This window comes from Tupaia chinensis, unplaced genomic scaffold (genome assembly GCF_000334495.1).
Source record: "Tupaia chinensis unplaced genomic scaffold, TupChi_1.0 Scaffold000605_1, whole genome shotgun sequence".
In the NCBI taxonomy this organism is placed as follows: Eukaryota; Metazoa; Chordata; class Mammalia; order Scandentia; family Tupaiidae; genus Tupaia; species Tupaia belangeri.
The window spans coordinates 637,454-661,327 of NW_006160123.1; the positions used below are offsets into that span (position 1 = coordinate 637,454).

A 23,874-nucleotide genomic window follows, 5' to 3' on the forward strand; every position below is an offset into this window, starting at 1 on the left:
GTGGTTCAAATTCCGGACCCAGTGGCTTGAAAATCATGCCAGGGGTGTGTGTGTGTGTGTGTGTGTGTGTGCGCGTGCACACGCACGCGTCCCCAGGATCCCAGGAGTAGAATGGAGAAGAGATTGTGGCATGGCCACTCCCCCTGTGGGGGAGGGGGGAGGAATTTCTCATTTTCCCTCTCATTGTCTCTATCTCTCTCTCTAGCGAGTACATGCAGTCTAAGGCAGAAACCTCTAAAAAAAAAAAACAGATATGGAGACTAAAAAGAAAGACACATATATGGAACAAAAAGTAATAGTCTTTCAATATAAGAGATTCAGGGTCATTTCTTTAGTGTATTTATTTGGACTTTCAAAGATGTTTGCCATTTCTGTTCACTTATAAGAGTCCTGGGTTCATCTTCCTGATATATTTCCCTTAGAAATTTCTTTATTTTATGTCTTTTGGTAGAGAATTGTTTCCATTTTTATTTATTTATAAATGTATTTATTTTAGGTTCATTCTTTCAAAATAATTTATGCTGTACACAGAGTGTCTGTTTCATTTTTATGCCAGAGAGCACATAGGTGTGCATGAGAGAGAAATAGAAAGAAGACCCCCCGTGTCGTGCCTGGTCACGCACAATCATTTTTTTCTCTAGGTCTCCATCCTGTCAGAATCCTTAACATGTGTACATGTCCCTGGAATTTTTTTTTTTTTTCGGAGAGGTTTTCGCTATAGGGCGCATGCGCTCGCCAGACAGAGAGAGAAAGAGAGAGACAGAGAGACAGAAAGCAAGAAATCCCCCCCCAGGGGAGGATGGCCACGCAATCCCTTCTCCTCCATTCTCCTCTCGGGATCTTGGGCACGCACGCACATGCGCCCAGCGTGAGTTAAAGCCACTGGGTCCAGGACACGAACCGCGGTCGACTACGTGGGAGTCCAGCAACATAGCCTTTACACCAACTGCTGGTCCCCAAAATCATTACATATTTTTAGAATGTTTATCTTTGTGCCAAAAGTACAAAATAATACTGAAACTGAATATAAACTATGAAAACTCTTAATGAAGAGTTAATAGACAAAAAAAAGAGTTAATAGAAAAGAATGTAATGAAATAGTAAATTAGCCAGATATCCTAATCTTCTGAAAACATATCTCATCATTTGTGTGTATTATTTTTGAAAGACTTCAATGATTCTTCTCATTCATATAGTGCCTGGAATGATTTTAATGGTTTTATGTTTTGTTTAGGCTGCTACTGAAGAGGAGAACAGCCATGGTCAAGCAAATGGTATTCTCAATGCTCCAAGCCTTGGTTCACCAATTCGTGTCCGCTCAGAGATTACTCAGCCAGACAGAGATGTTCCATTGGTGCGAAAATTACGTTCCATCCACAGCTTTGAGCTGGAAAAACGTCTGACCTTGGAGCCCAAGCCAGATACTGACAAGTTTCTTGAGACCTGGTATAAAATAGTCTTATTTCTTTTTAAAAGCTTCTAAAGTACCATTATAATTATTATTATTTAAAATCTTTCAAATAAGAAATCCTTACATTCTTATAGAGTCCATTAATGATCATTTTCATTGTTGTTTTAAATTATCTCATTCTGATTCTTAATGCAAATTATCTTAGAATATTACAAACTCTATAGTGTAGCCTTTGACTTTGGAAGCTGAGCAGTAGGAGCTAGTAACTTCATAACTAGGTACAAGTGAAGTGAACAATTTTTGCAGTGATTTTGTTTAGTAGGTGATCTCTTCCAAACAACAGTTGTAGAGTTGGAGAGGGCACAGTAAAGATGGCATTGGGGGACCTGCCACAGTGGCATTTACTACTAAATTACTGTGTTGTGCAGGGTAGGACCACCTGGGAGGCCCAGGCTTGATTCCCAATTCCTGGTTCAATCTAAAGGCTGGGTAAAGTGGCCTATAATCCCAGCAGTTGAGGGAGGCTAAGGCAGAAGGATCACATGGTAAGACTCTGTCTTAAGAAAAATAAAATGAAAAGATGAGGGGATCAGAAGTTGGCATGGTGGTTAAGGTACTGGATTCCCTCATGGATGACCATGGTTTGGATCCTGGACCCAGCAGCTTGGAAATTATGCCAGCACATGTGCCTATTTGCCCAAATCCCAAGAGGAAAATGGAGGAGAAGCAATTGTGACTTAGCCATCTCCCTGTGGAGTGATTTCTTACTTTCCCTCTCCAGTGAGTGCATGTGCCCTATGGCAAAAACTTTAAAAAAAAAAAAAAAAAGATGGATTTCGCAGGAGGAAGGAAGGCATATATAAAGGAGAAGAAAAAGTAATTTATATACAGGGGTCAGTATCAATTAAATGAAGGGCATCTATAAGTAACATGCTGTAGGAAAAATAGATATCAATACTTTTTTAAAAAGTGATTTGTATTTTTTCATGAGAAAAAGAGAGAGAGAGAGAGACACCTTCAACAGGGTCTTGCTATTTTGTGATCCTCCCTCCAGCCTCCCCTAGCCAGCCAGGATCACAAGTGCACATGGGGCACACTGAGCCATTCAGGTTCACCCAGGATCTGAACACGGGTCTCCCATGTGGCTTCAATATTTCACGGTGGTCCCCTACTGTCTGCAGGGCTGTATGCGTTTATTATCATTTTTGTCCTCCAGAGCTCACAATCTACCTAGAGAGGAGAGGTGAAACTTTAGAGAACTTTACACAAATAATGTCTATTTTGTAGTTCATGGTGATGAGGTATACATTCCCTACAGTCAATTTTGATCACAGAAGACAGAAATCAAATTTTTAAAAGAAAAGTTTGGACTATGGTTGTTAATTATAGAAGGCTTCAATAGTATTAGATGAAGCCCTGAGTACTTTGATAGTTATACCCTTCAATGGTACTTTTCCAGTGGCTACTACTAGCAGTGAACTACTAGGTTATAAGAACTATGGATTTGATTAAGACTGAAGTTACCATATCTCAAGACAGTTCAGCCACTCTGGCCTTAGTCCAGCCTAGCTTCTATTTTGAACAATTCTTCACATCTTTTATTTCTCACACAGTAACCATTTAGTCTTCTTCTTTTTCTTTGGAGAGGTTTTTGCTATAGGGCGCGTGCGCTCGCCAGAAAGACCGAGAGACAGAAAGCGAGAAATCACCCCCCAGGGGGGATGGCCATGCCGCAATCCCTTCTCCTCCATTCTCCTCTTGGGATCTTGGTCACGCACGCACACGCACCCGGCGTGAGTTTTAAGCCACCACCTCCAGGACTCGAACCGCGGAGTCCAACAACATAGCCATTACGCTAACTGTTGGTCCCACCATTCAGTCTTATAGCTGGGTAGTGTCAGTGTGTGATTAGATGTTAATATGATAAGAAAGATAGACTAGGGTTGGGGCAGTGTTTAAATATTTTGAGTTGGCTAAGATTGGAAGTAGATGTCATAGGGATAAAAAGTTAGTTTTTGTAAAGATTTAGTCTAACAAAAGAAGGGAATTAAAAAGAGCACCACGCAGAGGAAGGAACTGAGCTCCATCTTCCAAGCAGGATTATGGGAGATGGACTTTATCACCCTGTGTGACTTCCCTTTTACTTTATCTTTATTTTTTCTTTCTTACTGTATTAATTATGTACAGAGATTACAGGTTATGTAGTAAATGTTTCCCCTAGGGCAATTGAATATCTTCTCTCTATTTTCTGAAGCCTGGAGAAAATGCAGAAAGATTCCAGCGCAGGAAAGGAATCTATTCTCCCTGCTCTGCTTCATAAGCCTTGTGTTCCTGCTATGTCCTGTACTGACCACGTCTGGCACTATGATGAAGAATATCTTCCAGATGCTTCCAAGCCTGCCTCTGCCAACACCCCTGAGCAGGCAGATGGTGGTGGAAGCAATGGATTTATAGCTGTAAACCTCACCTCTTGCAAGCAAGAAGTTGATTCCAAAGAATGGGTGATTGTGGACAAAGAGCAAGACCTTCAGGATTTTAGGACAAATGAGGCTTTAGGCCATAAAACAACTGGAAGCCCTTCTGATGAGGAGCCTGAAGTGCTTCAAGTCCTGGAGGAATCGCCTCAAGATGAAAAGCTGCGATTAGGTCCTTGGGCAGAAAACGATCATTTAAGGAAGGAAACCTCAGGTGTGGCTCTAGCACTTACTGCAGAGTGCCCAGCCAATGCTGCTACAGAACAGTATACAGACAGGCTTGAACTTCAGGCTGGAGCTACTAGTCAGTTTATTGCAGCAACTCCCACAAGTCCAATGGAGGCACAAGCAGAAGGACCTCTTACAGCGGTAAGCAATGTGTTCCTGTCATTGTTCTCTGTTATCCACTCAAGGTGCTATTAAGAAAGGATTGATAGTTGGGGCCAGCAGGTGGTACAGAGATTAGGGTGGCTGGATCCCACATGGGAAATCTAGCCCAAACTGCTTGCCAAATTGTGTGTTTTGGCTCAGGGTTATTTCTTATTTTTTTAAATGATAGGAAGCGTGCAAGGAGTCAAGGGGAGAGAAACCCTGAACAGGGTCCTGGTACCACTGCAATCCCTTCCCCAGCCTGCCATTATCTCAAGATCCTGGGCACCTATATACACACTCAGTATGCCTTCAGGATAACCCAGAGATCAGAACTCTTGGTTGGATGTGTGGCCTGAACTGTGTAGAGCATCTATGCCACTGCTCTACCACAGCAGCCAGGGCTATTGCCTCTTTGAATGTCATTCCTTTCCAAATTGTACAAAAGTACCATGTGGGCTAGAGGCAGGTCCTTCAACCTTTCTCCCTAGCTGTCCCATCCCTTTTCTATCCCACCTTCCTACATTCCATTCATTCCTGGTTTCCCCTTCCCAAGTTCATCTTCTTTCTTTTTTTCATTTTATTTTAGATAGGGCCTTTCCATTTCATGATCTTCCTGCCTCAGTCTCCCCAAGTCACTGGGACTATAAGTGCACACCCCATGCCCAGCTTTTAGAGTAGGAGGACTCAAACCCAGGCTTCCCATGTGACCTCAGCCTCCCAAGTAGCAGCTTGTACCAGAGATGTGTTCCACTTGTTTGGAGTCAGTGGATAAACTAGAATGACTATGTGAAAACTCATGGAGATATTCAGAGCTTCCATTGAAATAGCAGTGATTCATACATGTATTAATAAATGTGTGTTTTAATAATGTGAAAAGGTAAAGATTTTTTTGGATTTATTACCATATGGTTATCTTTTCAAAATTGATTTTTCAGGAGAGATGAATACATGTATATTGAATAGGGAGTGACCAAATGTCATCTGAATATGGACTCCTATTTTGATCTATACTCATGTATGTAATATGTACTTATAGACCTGCCAAGAAATAGTTTGATTTCTGTTCATCTTTCCTGGAATTTCTATTATTTTAGTATTAGTTGTAGCTTGCTTTTGATTTTTAACAACCCTACAAAATTTTTATAGTTGCAAACTCCCATAAAGATATATTAAACTGTTAATAGAGTGACTTGTCTCTGGAAAGTGGAGGCTTTAGGTTTTTAGTTTTACCCAGCTCCGTAGCAAAACTGCTGTTGTCCCTGTTGTTCCCCACATGCATTCATCCCTAGGCCAGCCAATAGTATAATAGTATCTTCAGCATAAGTAACTAGCAAATGCATTTAGAATAAGCAGTAGGGGTAAAGAGTAGGAGGTAGGGGACCAGCAGTTAACGTAATGGCTATGTCGCTGGACTCCCATGTAGTCAACCGCGGTTCGAGTCCCAGACCCGGTGGCTTAAACTCACGCCGGGCACATGTCCATGCCTGCCCAAGATCCCAAGAGGAGAATGGAGGAGAAGGGATTGCGGCGTGGCCATCCCCCCTGGGGGATGATTTCCTGCTTTCTGTCTCTCTGTCTGGCGAGCACACGCGCCCTATAGCAAAAACCTCTTCAAAAAAAAAAAAAAAAAAAAAGAGTAAGAGGTAGTATATATGGCCTCTTAATATTCAGATGTACCACCGCTATGTACTTTATTTTTTTAAGTTTACGTAGCGTAGCTGTTTCTTTCATGAGAAGAGATAAAGAGAGAGAACCCAACAGGTTCCCTAAGCTGTGATCCACACCCATCCACAGCCAGCCTGGCTCATAGGCACATTTTCATACCCAGTGTGTTCAAGGAAGCCCCTGGACACAACTCTGGGACAGCATCATAGAGAACTGCATCACACCTGTGCCACTGGCTGGCCCCTGTACTACTTTTTAATGGAAATAAAATTTTGATACATAAAATCATGGTTTAATAATAGTGTTTTAGTTTTAATAATAATTTTCAATACTTATATTGGGTCATCAGGAAAGTCATGATGCATTTTTGCATAGAAAAATATGTCATGACTTTCCCAGTGACCTGATATTATATAAAGATGCTTTAAACAAAAGAAGCCTACAGGAAAATTTGAATAACTCAAAGAAAGATTATTTGGTATCAATGTTGAATTTCCCAATTTTTTTCCAGTTTTTATTATTTTAGTAGCATTACAGTTCTTTTCTTTCTTTCTTTGTTTTGTTTTGTTTTTGGTCAAAAGGCATATATATGCTTGCCAGAGAGAGAGCCAGAGTAGAAGAAGGGAGAAAGTACACCTCCGTGGGGGCATGATCATGCCACATCACTTCTCTTCTATTTTTCCATCCTGTTGGGATTTGGGGCACACAGGCTCACAAAGCCTGGCATGTTTATCAAGCCAACAGGGCCAGGATTCAAATCACCCAGCCAGCCATGTGGGATCAGGTTCCTTAACTGCTAGGCCATGGGGCCAGACCAGTAGCATTATAATTCTTTAATGAGAGAAAAGTAAAAGGATAATTTGTAAGTTAAAATGCAAGTGGTAGGGAACCAGCAGTTAGTGTAATGGCTATGTCGCTGGACTCCCACATAGTCGACCCCAGTTCGCATCCCGGACCCAGTGGCTTAAAACTCACACCGGGCGCGCGTGCGTGCGTGCCCAAGATCCCAAGAGGAGAATGGAGGAGAAGGGATTGCGGCGTGACCATCCCCCCTGGGGGGTGATTTCTTGCTTTCTCTCTCTATGTCTCTCTCTGTCTGTCTGGCAAGCGCATGTGCCCTATAGCGAAAATCTCTCCAAATAAAAAAAAGCAAAAAAAAAAAAAATGCAAGTGGTTATTAGTCTGCATTTCATTGTTTCTGCTTTGCGGCCAGTTCTAAACCTGGAGTGATTGGAAAATAATGGAGCTGCCTTACTTGAACTATAAAGTAATGAGTTTTATATTAATCAAACTGAATACTGGGCATTAATAAAATAAGAAAATAGGGGCCAGCTGGTGGCGTTGGATTCCCACATGGCCAACCATGGTTCAAGTCCTGAACCTGGCAGCTTGCTTTCTCACTTTCCCACTTTCTCCCACTCTTACCCTCTCTAGTAAAATTAAAAATAAATAAATAATTCTTTTAAAAAAGTAAACAAAAATAAGAAAATAGAGAAATGGAAAATATTGAGGTCATTTTCTTGAACAATCAATGTATATGTTATAGTTAGGGAACACAAAAAAGGAAATGATTGGATTAATGTCTTGATAGAATGTTTTTGAATTATAGAAATTAAAAATAGAAGGATGCTTATGGCTTTCTGGCAGATTATTTAGTTCATTTGTAGAGCGTTCCACGGATGGAAATTGCTCTTACGTCATTGTAGTCTAAGATTAAGGAAGCTATTTTCTTTTACACTTTGAATTGGCTTTCTCTTCTCATGTTCAGTTATTGATCCTGGGTTTTCTCCATTTGTCTGGTCGCAGACTCGGTTTCCTAGAGTACACAGTGGATGGCAGTAGGCAGTGCTGCGCCACGTAGGACTTTTGAAATCCTGAGATCCTACCGATGACTTTTCTTGGCTGTATTTTTCCTCATTTCAGAATTTGTATTAATTATGGTATCTAATTCAAATATAGGGAAGCTATGAAATGGAACTTATAAAAATATTTTAGGATGATTTCATGAAATTTAAAGTTCTATAGCAGTATTATATGACAGTAAAATATAGTTTATCAAGATTGCTCAGAATCTTTTTAAGAAAACAAATTCTGTCTGGAAGTTGATATATATCTTCTATATATAAGATTGTCACTCCTTTTTTAATATCAGACACACGCATACATTTCTATCCTGTATCTTAAATGAGCCAATCTCGAATACTAGAAGTTAACCCTAGCTGCAGTCTCAAAAGACCAGTGGAGTAGTATTTTTGTAAACATTGATGGTTTAATTTTGGCTGATAAACTTGAAATTACATATAATTGTGAGGTGACTATTATTGGTTTATTTTTGTATTTATTTTATTTAACTTTATTTATTTATTTTAACTTGACCAAAGAGGTACAGAGTGAGAGAGAGGGAGAGAGAGAGAGAAAGAAAGAGAGAGAGAAATACAAAGTGAGAAAGCAAGTTGCCAGGCCTGGGACTTGAACTGAGGTCAACCATTTGGGAGTCCAGTGCCCTTACATGCCACCTGCCAGCCCCTATTAGTTTATTTCAAATGTAGGTATTCATTACCCTTCTTCTTTGGCATTTAATAAAATTAAATAACCTTCCCTTTTTTTTTTTTTTTTTGGTCTTGGTTTTTGCCTTGGAGTATGTATACTTGCAGGAGAGAAAGACAGAGAAAGTGAGAGGGAAAGTGAGAAATGACCTCTCCAGGGGAGTGGCTACGCCGCAGTCCCTTCTCCTCCATTCTCTTTCCAAGATCTTGGGCACGCACGCACACATACCTGGCATGAGTTTCAAGCCACCAGGTCTAGAACTCGAACTGCAGTAGGCCATATAGGAGTCCAGTGACATACCACTATGCCATCTGCTGCCCCCCTTTCTTATCAGCATTACTTTTGGTTCCTAAAATGTAAATTTTGAAAAGCAAAGCACTATAGATTTTTAATTTTAGTATTACTTAAAATATGTACTAAAAATTGTCTTGCATTTCTAAATATATTTTGGAATAGTTAAGATAGAAGTATAAAGTGACTTATTATTTTAGTTTGCTGTAAGATATGTGTTGTGTGCTTGTCAGAGAGAGAGGGAGGGAGAGATTGAGAAAATGAGAAATCACCTGCCATGAGGGGATGGCCACGTAGTAATCCTGTCTCCTCTTTTCTTCTCTTGGGACTGTTGGGCATGCACGCACATGTGCCTGGCACAGTTCTTAAACCACTTGCTCCAGGACTCAACCTGTGAAGTCAGCCATGTGGGATCCAGCCTCCTTAACCTTCATACCACCTTCTGGCCCATGAAGTGACTTTTTTTGAAGGATAATAGCACCAATGGAACTTAATGCTTTTTTCCCCAAGGACATTTGTTGCAAGAGTTCAGATCTGAACCTAAGCAGCTTGTCTTGGATTAACCGGAAAGATGTTTGGGACTCTGGTTACATTTAAGAGCTATTCAAAGATTGCAATTAGGTGTTTTCTCCCAGGACTGGGCTTAAGATAAGCTTTATATGTTTATACACCTAACTGTATTCCTATTTCATAGATCTAAACACTTTAGCTGACTCTCATACCACACTGGTTTTGTATTCCTTTTTTTTTTGGAGAGGTTTTTGCTATAGAGCGTGTGCACTTGCCAGAGAGACAGAGAGAGACATAGAGACAGAAAGCGAGAAATCACCCCCCAGGGGGGATGGCCACACCACTATCCCTTCTCCATTCTCCTCTCGGGATCTTGGGCACACACGCACATGCGCCAAACGTGAGTTTAAGCCACCGGGTCCATGAATCGAACCACAGTCAACTACATGGGAGTCCAACGACATAGCCATTCTGCCAACTGCTGGTCCCCTGGTGTGATTTTCAAATCATCTGGTTCGAGATTCGAACCATGTTTGGCCATGTGGGAGTTCAGTGCCTTAGCCACCTGCTGGTCCCTACATGTCACTTTCTTTTCTTTTTTTTTTTTTTTTTGAGAGAGATTTTTGCCACAGTGCATGTGCGTTCACCAGAGAGAGAGGCAGACAGAATGCAAGAAATCACCCCCAGGGTGTGGGTGGCTGTGCCACAATCCTTTCTTCATTCTCCTCTTCAGACTTTGGGCACACATGCACACATGACCAGTGTGAGTTTTAAGCCACTGGATCCAGAACTCAAACTGCAGTCGATCACAATGGAGTCTAGCGACAGAACCATTAATTACACTATCTGTTGGTCCCACATGTCATTTTTTAACCAGTTTGAAAAGTGGGAATTTTAGGTGTCTTAACAAACGACATTATTAGATACTGAATCTTACTTACATAGAATTAACATGACCTTGGACTGGCCGTATAGCCTAATGGTTAAAGGAGCCAGATCACACATAGCCAGCTGTGGTTCAAATCTCAGCCCCAAAAGCTTGAAAAACAGGGCCAGCAGGTAGCATAGTGGTTAAGGTGCTGGACTTCCACATGGCTGACTACAGTTAAAGTCCTGGACCTGGTAGCTTAAAAAATCACACTGAGCACGTGTGTTTGTGTCCAACACCCCAAGAGGAGAATGGAGAAGGGATTATGGCATGGCCATTACCCCTCTGGGAGGTGATTTTTCACTTTCCCTCTCACTGTCTCTCTCTCTCCCCCCCCCCTCTGTGAACACACACGTCCTATGTCAAAACCTTTATAAAAGCAAAAAGCAAAAAGCAAAAAAAAGAAATAAAGAAAGAAAAGAAAAAGAAAAACATATGGGGCACATATATGTGTGTGCCCCAGATCCCAACAGGATGGAAAAGGGGCAGAGAAGGGATTGTGGAGTAATCACACCTCAAATGCTTTCCTCTCTCTTCTCTCTCTCTCTCTCTGGTGAGCACATATGCCCTCTGGCAATTATAAAATAAAAAATAAAGAAAAATAAATGAAATGACCTTAGTAGAAGGGTTGTAGAATTTTCCTTATCCATGGGCTTGATCTTAAAAAATTAGAGAAGATATGAAACATTAGTAAATATCTTTGTATGTCTTTGCTTAGAAGACAATATTCCTAGCATAATTTGATAGAACTTATGGGAAACAACAAAATGATTGAAAATGTTAAGTATTTCAATGAACAATAATTTGCTAATAATTTTTTCCTATAGTCCTGTATCTAGGTTCTGGCAAGAAAAAGATGGTATACTCAAAAGATGTGGAAGAGAATTTTTTTAGTGAACATTTATTAAGATAAATACATTAAAGTAGAATTTACTGAATAATACTTTTTTAAATACTAAATTTTAAAGTTAGTACAATATGTTACATAAACATCAGAAGTTACTTTGTAGGCTATTTTAACATTTAAAAACATTTTTAATAATGTTAATGCATTTTTGTTGTTGTTGGAGAGATTTTTGTTGTAGATGTGCACTTGCTAGAGAGACAGAGAAACAGAAAACACTAAATCTCCTCCCAGGGGGGATAACCACACGGCAGTCCCATTTCCTCCATTCTCCTTTCAGGATCTTGGGGATGCACACACAAGCACCCAGTGTAAGTTTCATGCCTCTGGGTCCCAGGACTTGAACTGTGGTTGGTTGGCCATGTGGGAGTCCAGTGATGTAACCATTTTGCCATCTACTGGTCCCTTTTATTGCATAATTTTAAAGAAAATTAAAATAAAACTTCATTAAGGTCTTTTTCTTTAACCTAAAGGTATATTCAGTCAGACAAGAAAATAATTTGTGGGACCAGCAGATGGCATAATGGCTACATTGCTGGACTCCCACATGACTGACTGCGGTTTGAGTCCCAGACCCAGTGCCTTGAGACACCGGGCACCTGGGTGTGTATGCCTAAGATCCCCAGAGGAGAATGGAGGAGAAGAGATGGTGGTGTGGCCACCCCTCTGGGGGGTGATTTCTCAGTTTCCCTCTCACTGTCTCTCTCTCTCTCTGGCAATTCTACGCACCATAAGGCAAAAATCTCTTAAAAGAAAAACAATAGTAATTTGTTATTCATTGATCCAACATTGTAAGTAAACAAACCAAAGAGAATATAATGAAAGAAACTTTTTATTTTTAGATTTTTGCCATAGGCCATGTGTATTTGTGAAAGAGAATAGAAACAGAGAGAGGGAAAGTGAGAAATCATCCCCCGGGGGTATGGACACATCACAGTCTTCTACATTCTCTCTTAGGATTTTAGGCATGCACACATCAGCGCCTGGTGGGTTTTACAAGCCACTAGGTTCAGGTCTCAAACTGTAGAGTTGGCCATCTGGGATCTAGCACCTTAACCACTATGCCACCTGCTGGCCCTGAAAGGAACTTGTAACAGGTGTGAGTAGAATTAAGAAAGCCAACAAGACAATCAATAGAGGGAGCCATTCCTGTGAATCCTGAAGGGAATAGGGAGGGGATGGCAACAGAACCTGGTGAGAGTGACAGCTGTGAGATACCAGCCAAGCAGTAGGAGCTGTGGACAGGATGGTGGAATATAGCCACTACCAAAGCTGTGGTCACTCAAGAGGAAACTGGGAGAATACTTTCCCAGCCCTCTCTTTCTTCCCACTCTCTGATTCTCCATTGGCAACATCAATTGGGAAAACCCAATTAAAAATCTGAAAGCAAGGGAGGCCAGATTGTATAGTCCATAGAAATCAGTTTTGTAGGGCACAAAGCACACTAAAGGGCAGAGATGACGTCATCCTAGAGGGCAGCTGTTCTGCAAAGATCCTGAATAGGGGAGCTTGATATCATTCATTTTTATTCAGATTACTCACTTTTAGTATGAATTAGGATGATCTGGTTAACATCTATGTTTCTCTTATAAATTTGAATTTGAAGTCTTAAATGTAAGTCTCAAATCTTTATTGATATTCCACATAATTGCATTTTTTTTCCTCCCCCCTCTCCAGTTTACAATTCCTAGACCTTCTGTGGCATCTACACAGTCAACTTCAGGAAGCTTTCACTATGGTCAGCAGCCAGAGAAGAAAGATCTCCAGCCTTTGGAGCCCACTGTGGAACTGTACTCTCCCAGGGAGAACTTCTCTGGCTTGGTTGTCACAGAGGGTGAACCTCCTAGTGGAGGAAGCAGAACAGACTTGGCACTTCAGATAGATCACATCGGTCATGACATGTTACCCAATATTAGAGAGAGTGACAAATCTCAAGACTTAAGACTGAAAGACCTTCCCAACCACAAGATGGTTGTGAGAGAATTTGAGAATCCCCCTGGGGAAACTGAAGAGAAAAGCATTCTTCTAGGATCAGATAATGATGATGAAAAGTTAAGTAAAGAACAACATTGTATTGAGATCACCCCTTTCCCAGGAGATTTAACTGCGGAAAGAGAGCACTCAGCTACTACTGAACCTCTTGATGTGACAAAGACACAGACTTTTAGTGTGGTGCCAAATCAAGACAAAAATCATGAGATAATGAAGCTTCTGTCTATTGGAACTTCAGAAATTTCTCCAAGAGTCATTGATCCACATGTTGAAGGACAGATAGGCCAGGTTACAACAATGCAAAAGAGTAAACTATCTAAAGATGATGCCATTAAGAGTGAAGACTTGCCAGGTCATCAAGGAGACCTCTCTACTTTTTTGCACCAAGAGGGTAAGAGAGAGAAAATAGCCCCTAGAAATGGAGAACTGTTTCATTGTGTTTCAGAGAATGAACATGGCCCTCCAACTCGGAAGGATGTAGTTAGATCATCCTTCGTAACAAGACACAGCCGAATCCCTGTGTTAGCACAAGAAATAGATTCAACTTTTGAATCATCTTCTCCAGTCTCTGCGAAGGAAAAGCTCCTCCAAAAGAAAGCTTATCAGCCAGACTTAGTCAAACTTCTGGTGGAAAAAAGGCAATTCAAGTCTTTCCTTGGTGACCTCTCAAGTGCCTCTGATAAATTGCTAGAGGAGAAACTAGCTACTGTTCCTGCTTCCTTTTCTGAGGAGGAAGTCTTCACTCCCTTTTCAAGACTGGCAGTAGAATCTCACCTGAGTAGGTCAGCTGAAGATAGTTTTCTGTCACCCATCATCTCCCAATCTAGAAAAAGCAAAATTCCAAGGCCAGTTTCATGGGTCAATACAGATCAACTCAGTAGCTCAAATTCATCCCAGTTCTTGCCTCGGCCACCACCTGGGAAGCCACCCACAAGACCTGGAGTAGAAGCCAGGTAATGCTGTGTGCTCCTCCCTATGTTAAGTGTGTAGCATAACTTCTAATCAGTGTATTGTAATATGTCAGTAGTACCATTTCTTTGTTGTCTGCTTCTGAGCATCTGCTTTCTTCCCTATGTCACAGGCCTTACAGCATAGTGCAGCAGCAGGAGTCAGATTGATAAAAATGATAACTACCCATCCTATCCCCTAGCCCCTGGAAAATGCTAAATCTACTTTTTCTTTTTTTCTTTTAAGAGAGATTTTTGGTATAGGGTGCGTGTTTTTGCCAGAAGGCGAGAAATTAGCCCCCTCAAGGGGATAACCAGGCCACAGTCCTTTGTCCTCCATTCTCCTCTCAGGATTTTGGGCATGAATGCACACGCGCCAGGCTGAGTTTCAAGCCACTGGGTCTGGGACTCAAACTGCAGTTGGCCATGTAGGAATCCAGCAACAGAACTATTATACTATCTGTTGGTCCTACTGCATCTGCTTTCTATATAGTAGATTTTTACTATGATTTTGACTACTCTAAGTACCTCATATAAGTAGAATCATGTAGTTGTCTTTTTCTTACTGGTTTGTTTCACTTAACATAGTTATCTTCCTTTTTTTTTTTTTTTTTTTTTCTTTTTTTTGAGAGGTTTTTGGTATAAGGCGCATATTGGAGGGGTTTTCGCTATAGGGCGCATACACTCACCAGAAAGACAGAGACAGACAGAAACAGAAAGACAGAGACAGAGACAGAAAGTGAGAAATCACCCTCCGGGGGGATGGCCATGCTGCAATCCCTTCTCTATTCTTCTCTCAGGATCTTGGGCACGTATGCACACTTTCTGGGCACGAGTTTAAGCCACCGGTTCAGGACTCGAACCGTGGTTGACTACATGGGAGTCCAGCAACATAGCCATTATGCTAACTGCTGGTCCCAGAATTCCCTTCCTTTTTAAGGCTAATAAGGAGGGGCTTCTGTTATTTAGCTGTTTATTTTTCTCTGCACCTTATAACTTTTTCCTCTCATTTCCTACATCACTGTTTTCATTTATGTTTAGATGGGGGATTTTTTTTGCAGTGAAAGGTTTTTTTTCTCATTTCCTTTTATCTATAACCTATAGCTATTTTCTTTTCAGTTTCTATGGTAATTACATTGTAAAATTTTAACACTCTAATTTGGATTTATACCAGTTTAACTTCAATAATATATAAAAATTCTGCTCCTTTAAATATCTGTCCCCACTTCTTTCAGTTGTTGATTCACAGAATTGCACTTTTGTACATGGTGTGTCCAAAAACATACATTTTAAAATGCATTAGACTCTTAAGTTATATAGGAAACAAACCAAAGTTAGACTAACACTAGTCTTGAATTAATTGCTTTTAAAAATTATTTATATATTTTATATTTTATTTATTGTTATTTTTTTAAGTTTCCTATGTTTGACTTTATCCACATCTTTGTTTGTTTCAGAGAGATTTTGCTATAGGGTATGTGTGCTCACTGGAGAGACAGAGACAGAGAGACAGCGAACAATAACTCCCCAGGGGGATGACTGTGCCACAATCCCTTCTCCTCCTTTCTCCTCTTGGATTTTCAGCATGCATGCATGTGCACCCAGTGTGAGTTTCATGCTGCCGGGACTGGGACTCAAGCCATGGTCAGACACGTGAGAGTCCAGCACCGTAACCACTCTGCCACATGCTGCTCCCCCCTTTTTAAAATTGTTACATGTGCTCATCAGAAAGAGACAGAAAAAGAGAGAGGGAAATTGAGAAAGCAAGCCACCTGGTCTGGGATTTAAACCACAGTTGGTCATGTGGGAGTTTGGCACCTTAAATACCATACTACCTGCTGGACCCGATAATTGCTTTTTTTTTTTTTTAAATTCTCTTGGGGGCCAGCCAGTGGTGTGGTGGTTTGAGGTTGCTAGACTCCCACATGGGCAACTGCAGTTCACATTCTGGACCTGGCGGCTTGCTTTCTCACTTTCCCTCTCTTTCTCTCTCACTGTCATTCTGTCTCTCTCTGGTCAAATTAAAAAATAAATAAATAATGCTAAATAAAATAATTCTTTTTTTTTTAATTCTCTTGGGACCAGCAGATGGCATAATGATTATATTACTGGACTCCCACATAGCCATGGTTCAAGTCCTGGACCTGGGAGCTTAAAATTCAAGCTGAGCACGTGTGTGTGCATGTCCAAGCTCCCAAGAGGAGAATGGAAGAGAAAGGACTGCAGCGTGGCCATCTCCCCTGGAGGGTAATTTCTTGCTTTCTGTCTGTCTTTGTTTCTGTCTCTCTAGCGAGCACACACACCCTATAGCAAAAATCTCTTAAAAAAAGAAGTCTCTTAAATCATATAAAAACAAGTGTATTTATAAACTCTTGTTACAGTATAATTGCCCTTGTATTTACCTTTACTGAGATCTTTAGTTCTTCATATGGCTTTGTATTACTGTCTAGTGTCCTTTCATTTCATCTCCCTTTAGCATTTTTTGCAGCACAGGTTTGATGATAACAGACCCCCTCCTCAGCTTTTATCTGAGAGTGTCTTAATTTCTCCTTCACTTTTTTGGGGGGAGGGAGAGAGGTTTTTGCTATAGGGCGTGTGTGCTCGCAGAAAGACAGAGACAGACAGGGAGACAGAAAATCACCCCCTAGTGGGGATGGCCATGCTGCAATCCCTTCTCCTCTATTTCTCCTCTTTGGATCTTGGGCACATTTAAGCGTAACTTTAAGCCACCAGATCTGGGACTCAAACTGCAGTCAACTGCTTGGGAGTCCAGCGACATAGCCATTATGCCAACTGCTGGTTCCTCTCCCTCACTTTTGAAGGACAGTTTTACCAGACACAGGAATCTTGGTTAATAGTTCTTTTGGCACACTTTTGCATAGAAAATCAGAAAAAATGCATCATGACCTTTCTGACAACCCAATGTATTAGCCCTCTGTCTTCTGGCTTCTAACATTTCTGATGAAAAATCTTTTGCTAATCTCACTGGGGATCCTTTGTACATGATGTCACTTCTCTCTTGCTGCTCTCAAGATTCTTTGACTTTTGGCATTTTTATTTTTAGAGATTTTTGCTATATGGCATGAGTGTTTGCCAAAGAGACAGAGACAGAAACACAGAACAAGAAATCAGTCCCCAAGGAGACGACCATGCTGCAATCCCTTCTCCTTCATTCTCTTCTTGGGATTTTGGGCACATGCGCCTGGCATGAGTTTTTTTTAAGTTGCCAGGTCCAGGACTCGAACCGCAGTTGATTACATGGGAGTCCAGTGACGTAACCATTATTCCATCTCATCTGCTGGTCCCAACTTTTGGCATTTTGATAGTAATGTATCTTGGTGTGGGTTTCTTTCCTTTTTTTTAATGATAAAGGGTGCATGTGCAAACACATAAGAGAATGAGAGAGGAGAGAGAGAGAGAAGCACCTTCAACCTAGTTTCATTATTCCATGATTCCTTTTCCCAAGCTCTGCAGTTCCTCAGGATCTGGGGTACCCCAGCATGATTTCAGGCTGCTCCAGGGATCCAAATCCACAGTCAGCCATGTGGCTTTCAGCCTTGCAGGGCACTGTGTTCCCACTGCACTATAGCAGCTGGGCCTCAGTGTAGGTTTCTTTGAGTTTGTCCTACTTAGAGTTTGTTAAGCTTCTTGGATGTTGTATATACCTGCCTTTCATTAAATCTGAGATGTTTTCAGCCATTATTCAACTATTCTCTGTCCCTTCCTCTTTTCTTATTGGAATTCCTATAATGCATATATTAGTCTGTTGATGATGCCCTACAGGTTCCTTATTCTCTGTTTACTTTTCCTTAATGTTTTTTCTTTGTTTCTCAGACTTAAACATTTCCATTATCCTATCATTGAGTTTGCTGATTCTTTCTTCTCCCTGCTCAAATTTGCCTTTGAATCCCTCCAGTGAATTTTCTATTTCAATGGTTATACTTTTTAGTTCCAAAATTTATTTTTGGTTTCTTTTTAGGCTTTTTATTTATTGATATTTTCATTTTGTTCATATATTCTCTCCTTGACTTTCTCCACATCTTTTTTTTTCCCCCCCAAATTGCTGCTAGAGGCCATATGCATTGTTCAGACAGACAGAAAGTGAGGAAGCACTGATGGGGACACTCACACTACAATCCTTCTTCCTCCATTTCTCCCTTCTTTTGGGATTTTGAGCATACACAGACCCATGTCTGTAATGTTTCTCAAGCAGCAGTATCTGGGACTCAAACCACAGTTGGCCATATGGAATCAAGTTGCCTTAACTATTATATCTTTATTTAGGTCTTTGAGTGTTTTTTTCATTATTTTTTCTTTGTTATTGCCAGAGGGCGTGTGTACTCACCAATATTTTGAGAGGTACTCCCCAGTGAAATATGGTCATGCCCACAGTCTTTTGTCCTCCATTTCTCCATCCCATCAGGATTTGGGACATGGATGCACATGTTCCTGGTGTGTTTTTCAAACCACTGGGGCCAGGATTCAAACTGTAGTCAACCATGTGGGATCTGGCTCTGTATGCATAGTGTTTAATTGCTGCACTATGGGGTCAACCCTCTCCAAGCATATATATATATTTTTTTTTTTGGAGAGGTTTTTGCTATAGGGCGCATGCGCTCACCAGAAAGACAGAGAAAGACAGAGAGACAGAAAGCAAGAAATCACCCCCTAGGGGGGATGGCCATGCCACAATCCCTTCTCCTCCAGTCTCCTCTCTGGGGCATGCACGCACACGCGCCCGGCATGAATTTAAGCCACCAGGCCCGAGACTAGAACCGCGGCTGACTACGTCAGAGTTCAGTGACCTCTCCAAGCATCTTTAATATAGATATTTGAAAGCATTTGCCTAGTAGATCTGCCATCTGTCTTTTTTAGGAACAGTTTCTATTGATCTATTTTTTTTTTAATTCATGATAAAGTGTATACACCTGCATATGAGAGAGAGAGAAAGAGAGAGAAAGAGAGAGAAAAAGAAGTGAGCATTCTCTAATGGTCTGGTCATGCTGAAGTCCCCTTTCTCCAGTATTCCAGTCTATGGGAAGTTGGACGCTCATGTATGTACCTGGCATATTTCAGGTGGATTGGGCCAGAGATGCAAACTGCAGACACCATGTGAGATCCAGCTTCTCTAGCACATTACTGTTGTGTCACAGAGCCTGCCCCCTATTGGATCTGTTTTTTCCCTTTAAATAGAACATGCTTTCCTGTTACATGCCTTAGCTTTTTTATTGAAATTCAATATTTGAATTTAATAATGTGGTAACTCTAAAAATCAAGTTTACTCCTCTTCCTTAGGATTTGTTGGTTTGTTGATGATTACTGTGTCTGCTGAGGGCCAGCCTGATATGTAAACTTAATGTCTCGTCAGATCTTTTCTGAACCTTTCCCTGGGTATGTGTAGTGACATTATAATTTCCCCTATATGAGTGGTCTTCAAAAAGCTCTTTGATAATGTGTATTTCGAATAAACTATGCATGGATTTCAAAAGAGTTTTGTTCCAAAATAAACTCATACTTTCTTTCCATTTTCCATGAACTTTTTTTTTCTTTTTTTGGAGAGGTTTTTTCGCTATAGGGTGCGTGCACTCACCAGAAAGACAGAAAGAGACAGAGAGATAGAAAGCGAGAAATCACCTCCCAGGGGGATGGCCACACTGCAATCCCTTCTCCTCCATTCTCCTCTCGGGATCTTGGGCACACACGCACACACACCCGGTGTGAGTTTAAGCCACCGGGTCCGGGACGTGAACCGCGGTCGACTACGTGGGAGTCCAGCAACATAGCCATTACGCCAACTGCTGGTCCCTCCATGAACTTTTTTGAAGTGCCCTCATATGAGGTTACTTTTGAATGTCTTAGTCTTTAGTGTCTAGTTTATAAAAATGGAAAAGAAAAAAAATGCAGAGAGAATAAGAGGGTATACCTTAGAAATTACTTAGCCAGAGGAGAAGGGGCTTATAACAATGAGGGGGGATGTGAGAATGGCTGCCTGCCCCTTTTTATGCCCCTCTGCAGTCAAGAAGCCACAATGAGCAAACAGGGCACAGACCCCTCAGAATTGGAGTAATTTTTTTCACTCTGGCTCCTGTCAACTGTGTGCAAACTTTTCCAGAAACAAGTGCACAGAAACAAGTACAGCTTCTGCCACGGGACTGGGGGGTGGGATGGGTAGCCGCTCTTGTGCTACTATCAGAAATTTATCAAAATTGACTGCAGTTTAGTCCAAGCCATCCCCTGTCAAGTCTCAAACCTTTAATAGACTCCAGATTTCTAAAATAGTTAGACATGAGATAGTTTTGGCCAATGTAATTGTTGTCTGGATGGGGAAAACAGATCTTGGTGCTTCCTACTCTGCCATCTTCCCAGAATCCTCTCTGATCTTGGTTATTCTGGGCTTTCCCATGTCTCATTGCTCAGTTCCATTCATCTATCCCTTTGTGATATAGTTTAATTTTTTAAATTATTTTATTTAACTTTAGTTAGTTGTTTTGATTTGATGAGAGAGGGAGAGAGAAAGAGAGAGAGAGTGAGAAAGCCAGCAACCAGGTTCAGGACTCAAACCATAGTTGTCCATGTGGGAGGTCCAGCGCCCTTAACCACCATGCCACCTGCTGGCCTATGTACTTTTTTATTATTTATTTATTTATTTATTTATTTATTTTTTTGAGAGAAGAGATTTTTGCTATTGGGTGTGTGCACTTGCTGGAAAGAAAGAGGAAGACAGAAAGCGAGGAATCACTCTCCAGGGGAGATGGCCATGGGTCAGTCCCTTCTCCTCCATTCTCCTTTTAGGATTTGGGGCACTCATGCACATGAGCCTGGCATGAGTTTCAAGCCACCGGGTTTGGGACTTGAACTGCGGTTGGCCGTGTGGGAATCCAGCACCTTAACCACTATGCCACTTGCTGGTCCCCTTTGCTATATATTTTTAATTACCATAGTGTTTTTGTTTTTGTTTTTGTTTTATTGCAGGAGCCCAAAGGCCCTTATTACCACATCTTCTAGTAACGCCACTAAAATATTCTTGTAGAGTGCTTTATAGTTTATAGAACACACTGTTTTATTTGCTTATTAGAACAAACCAGAAAAATATTTAGGGCAGAGAGGACATTGATATTTATTTGAATACTCTATAGATTTAGAATTTGGAGTCCAGGCTCAGCTGCCAGTAAGAAGGGTGGTTAGTGAAGTTTAGTGTTCGCAGGATTACTATCCTAGCAGCCCTACACAAAATGGTTTGCTCTCTCCCATGTCCTAATATGCTAGAGGCAATTCTTTAAGTCAGTCCTAAAATTAGAAAAGCATATCATAGAAAAAAGGGAACTAGTAACATTCAAGTGTTTCTGCAGTCATCCAGTTACCTGGGTTACTATTCTTGGTCTGCTTAGTGACCCTGTGAGCCCAGGTACAATTCTCATTGGAAGCTAGGTGAGGTTTTGTAGTTTGCCCAGGGTCATATAACTAATGAAAGATTACCTCTGTATCCTGCTAGTGCATTTTCTGATTGTGACTCACATCATTATGATTTGGGACATAATGACTTCAGAGACATTTGAAATGAATTAAAATGAAAATAATTCTTCTCTGTTCTTTTAAGGCTACGCAGATATAAAGTTCTAGGGAGTAGTAACTCCGACTCAGACCTTTTCTCCCGCCTGGCCCAAATTCTTCAAAATGGATCTCAGAAACCCCGGAGCACTACTCAGTGCAAGAGTCCAGGATCTCCTCACAACCCCAAAACACCACCCAAAAGTCCAGTTGTTCCTCGCAGGAGTCCCAGTGCCTCTCCTCGAAGCTCATCCTTGCCTCGCACGTCTAGTTCTTCACCATCTAGGACTGGACGGCCTCACCATGACCAGAGGAGTTCATCCCCACATCTAGGGAGAAGCAAGTCACCTCCCAGCCACTCAGGATCATCCTCCTCCAGGAGGTCCTGCCAACAGGAGCATTGCAAACCCAGCAAGAATGGCCTGAAAGGATCCAGCAACCTCCACCACCACTCGGCCAGCACTAAAACCCCCCCAGGGAAGAGTAAGCCAGCCAGTAAACTCAGCAGATAGGAGCCAGGCTGCATCTCTATGAAAGGTGTGAGATCTTCCTCCTAAATCTGATGCATGTGTGTCCCTGTACTGTCTAATCAAAAAATCAGTGTTGATCGTCCCTTGAAAGAAAGTAACACGATCAGTTATTTATACAAAGACATAAATGTATGTTTATGGAATTACCTAAGGAGGCAGCAAGCCGATCAGGAATCAATGCCTTTGTATAGGAGACAGCAATCCAGTAAAATCCAGGGAGGAGAAACTCATTAAGTGAGCTTTAATTTTTTTTAGCTACGATGAAACAGAAGAGTTAAAGGGAAGAAATAGAGTAAAATTTTAAAGGATTTTTGCCTAATTTTTTAAGCCTCAAAGATTATATAAGTAAAAATGAAACTTGTTTGGTATTTTCATTCAAAAGTTCCCAGCCTAACAGAGTCATTGGTCAGACATTAGAGTGTCTAAGAAGTCTATTGCCAGAGAGCCAGAACTCATGTATGTTTGGCTGTATGTTTGTTTATTGTATTGAGAGTTGACATCTTTACTTTGCGGGCCTCCTTCCTTGTTTTCTCCCTGGATTTCACATTTTTTCAAGTCAGTGTTTCTTACGTGATCCAATCTCTCTTTTATTTAACAATATATCTGAATAGGCTTTTAGCAGCACATGCTGAGAATTTCAAATCAAAGTACCTTTTTTCAGTCCCCTAGTATTTTTCTTTGGAGCAACAATTCTTAACCCCGTACTTTTTTACTATAAAAAAATAACTTAAAAACTTAGGTAAAGGAAAGAAAAGTCTAACTAGAACTACTCAGGCTTTAGTGTTCAGGGAGAAAGCGATAGTGTGGGATAATATCCTTCAAGATAGAAGAACCTTCCTTCTCCCTGTTAAGTTTCCTCCTTGTGGAAGGAAAACTGACCAGAGTAGTCTGCTTCCGTTAAGTATTCTAGGTATCAACTGTTTCTCATATCAGTCTCCAAGGTGATACCAGGGAAGCACAACACTTTGGGATGTGACTTTATGCTTTTAGAAAATTAGACAGTAATTTGGTATGTTATTGAGTCTTATAATCCTCAAACTTTGTATCTGGGGAAATAAACTTAGGCTAAATATCTTTTCCTTCAATGTTTTATTACCTGTTTCTCCTGTGCTTTAGTTCAATATATGGGCTTCAAAGCCTGATTTCTGTGTAATCTCAATTTATGAAGCTGTATGGAGGATCGTACTTATTCTGATCTCACTCTTCTGCTAACAGGAATCAGGCAAAATTAAAGTATGCCAGATTTTTTTAATGGGCTCTTTTATATTTTCTAGGTGTTTTTGTGTTGTAAAGACCTTATTAAGGTCAGGTAAACTGGTCTGCTTGCTGTTGAAATTTGCCTTCTAGCAAACATCTGTGCTTTCTCTTTGACCTTGTGTTTGCTGCCAAACCTAATGTGGTTGAATTGGAAAACAAAGAAAGAGAAATCTATTTCCTCACCAAGTGAACATATTCTAATGCTGCATCAAAGCTGCCCTCAAGCTGCACTGAACTTACCTTGTTCTCTTTGTGTTGAGCTTTTTAAAAAACTCAAGACATTCTTGAGGCATATAAGGTCTCCTATAAGAAATGTAGCATAATGTGGAATCTTCATTTCTCTCCAGTTTCAAGCACTACAGAGGAATGCAATAGATAAGACCTATTTGCTGTTTATCTAAAGCAACTGTAATATTGGAAGACCAATTCTTCTGTATTATATTGTATAATAGTTGCTTTAACACTATCTGCATGTCTTCATGGTAAATTATATAAATA

The 23,874-nt window shown here is 40.8% G+C and overlaps 1 protein-coding gene and 1 long non-coding RNA gene across 8 annotated transcripts in view; one reads left to right on the forward strand and one right to left on the reverse strand.

Annotated features, from left to right (window-relative positions):
• TTBK2 (tau tubulin kinase 2) overlaps window positions 1-22,393 on the forward strand; it is a 173,262-nt gene extending 150,869 nt beyond the window's left edge. For all 5 annotated transcript variants that reach the window (XM_027775787.1, XM_006158634.3, XM_006158636.3 and 2 more), the window contains 4 exons: window positions 1,235-1,446; window positions 3,666-4,254; window positions 12,780-14,047; window positions 21,639-22,393. In XM_027775787.1, the coding sequence (XP_027631588.1) occupies window positions 1,235-1,446; window positions 3,666-4,254; window positions 12,780-14,047; window positions 21,639-22,101 (2,532 nt within the window). In that variant the 3' untranslated portion in view covers window positions 22,102-22,393. The remainder of the gene's footprint in view (window positions 1-1,234; window positions 1,447-3,665; window positions 4,255-12,779; window positions 14,048-21,638) is intronic.
• Window positions 1-23,874, reverse strand: part of LOC102498405 (uncharacterized) — a 68,025-nt gene that overhangs the window by 38,488 nt on the left and 5,663 nt on the right. The window contains exon 5 of one of the 3 annotated variants that reach the window (XR_003551081.1): window positions 22,267-23,732. This is a non-coding gene — a long non-coding RNA (uncharacterized LOC102498405). Of the gene's footprint in view, window positions 1-22,266; window positions 23,733-23,874 lie in introns of those variants that run through there. The other 2 variants (XR_003551080.1, XR_003551079.1) reach the window with 2 other exon arrangements.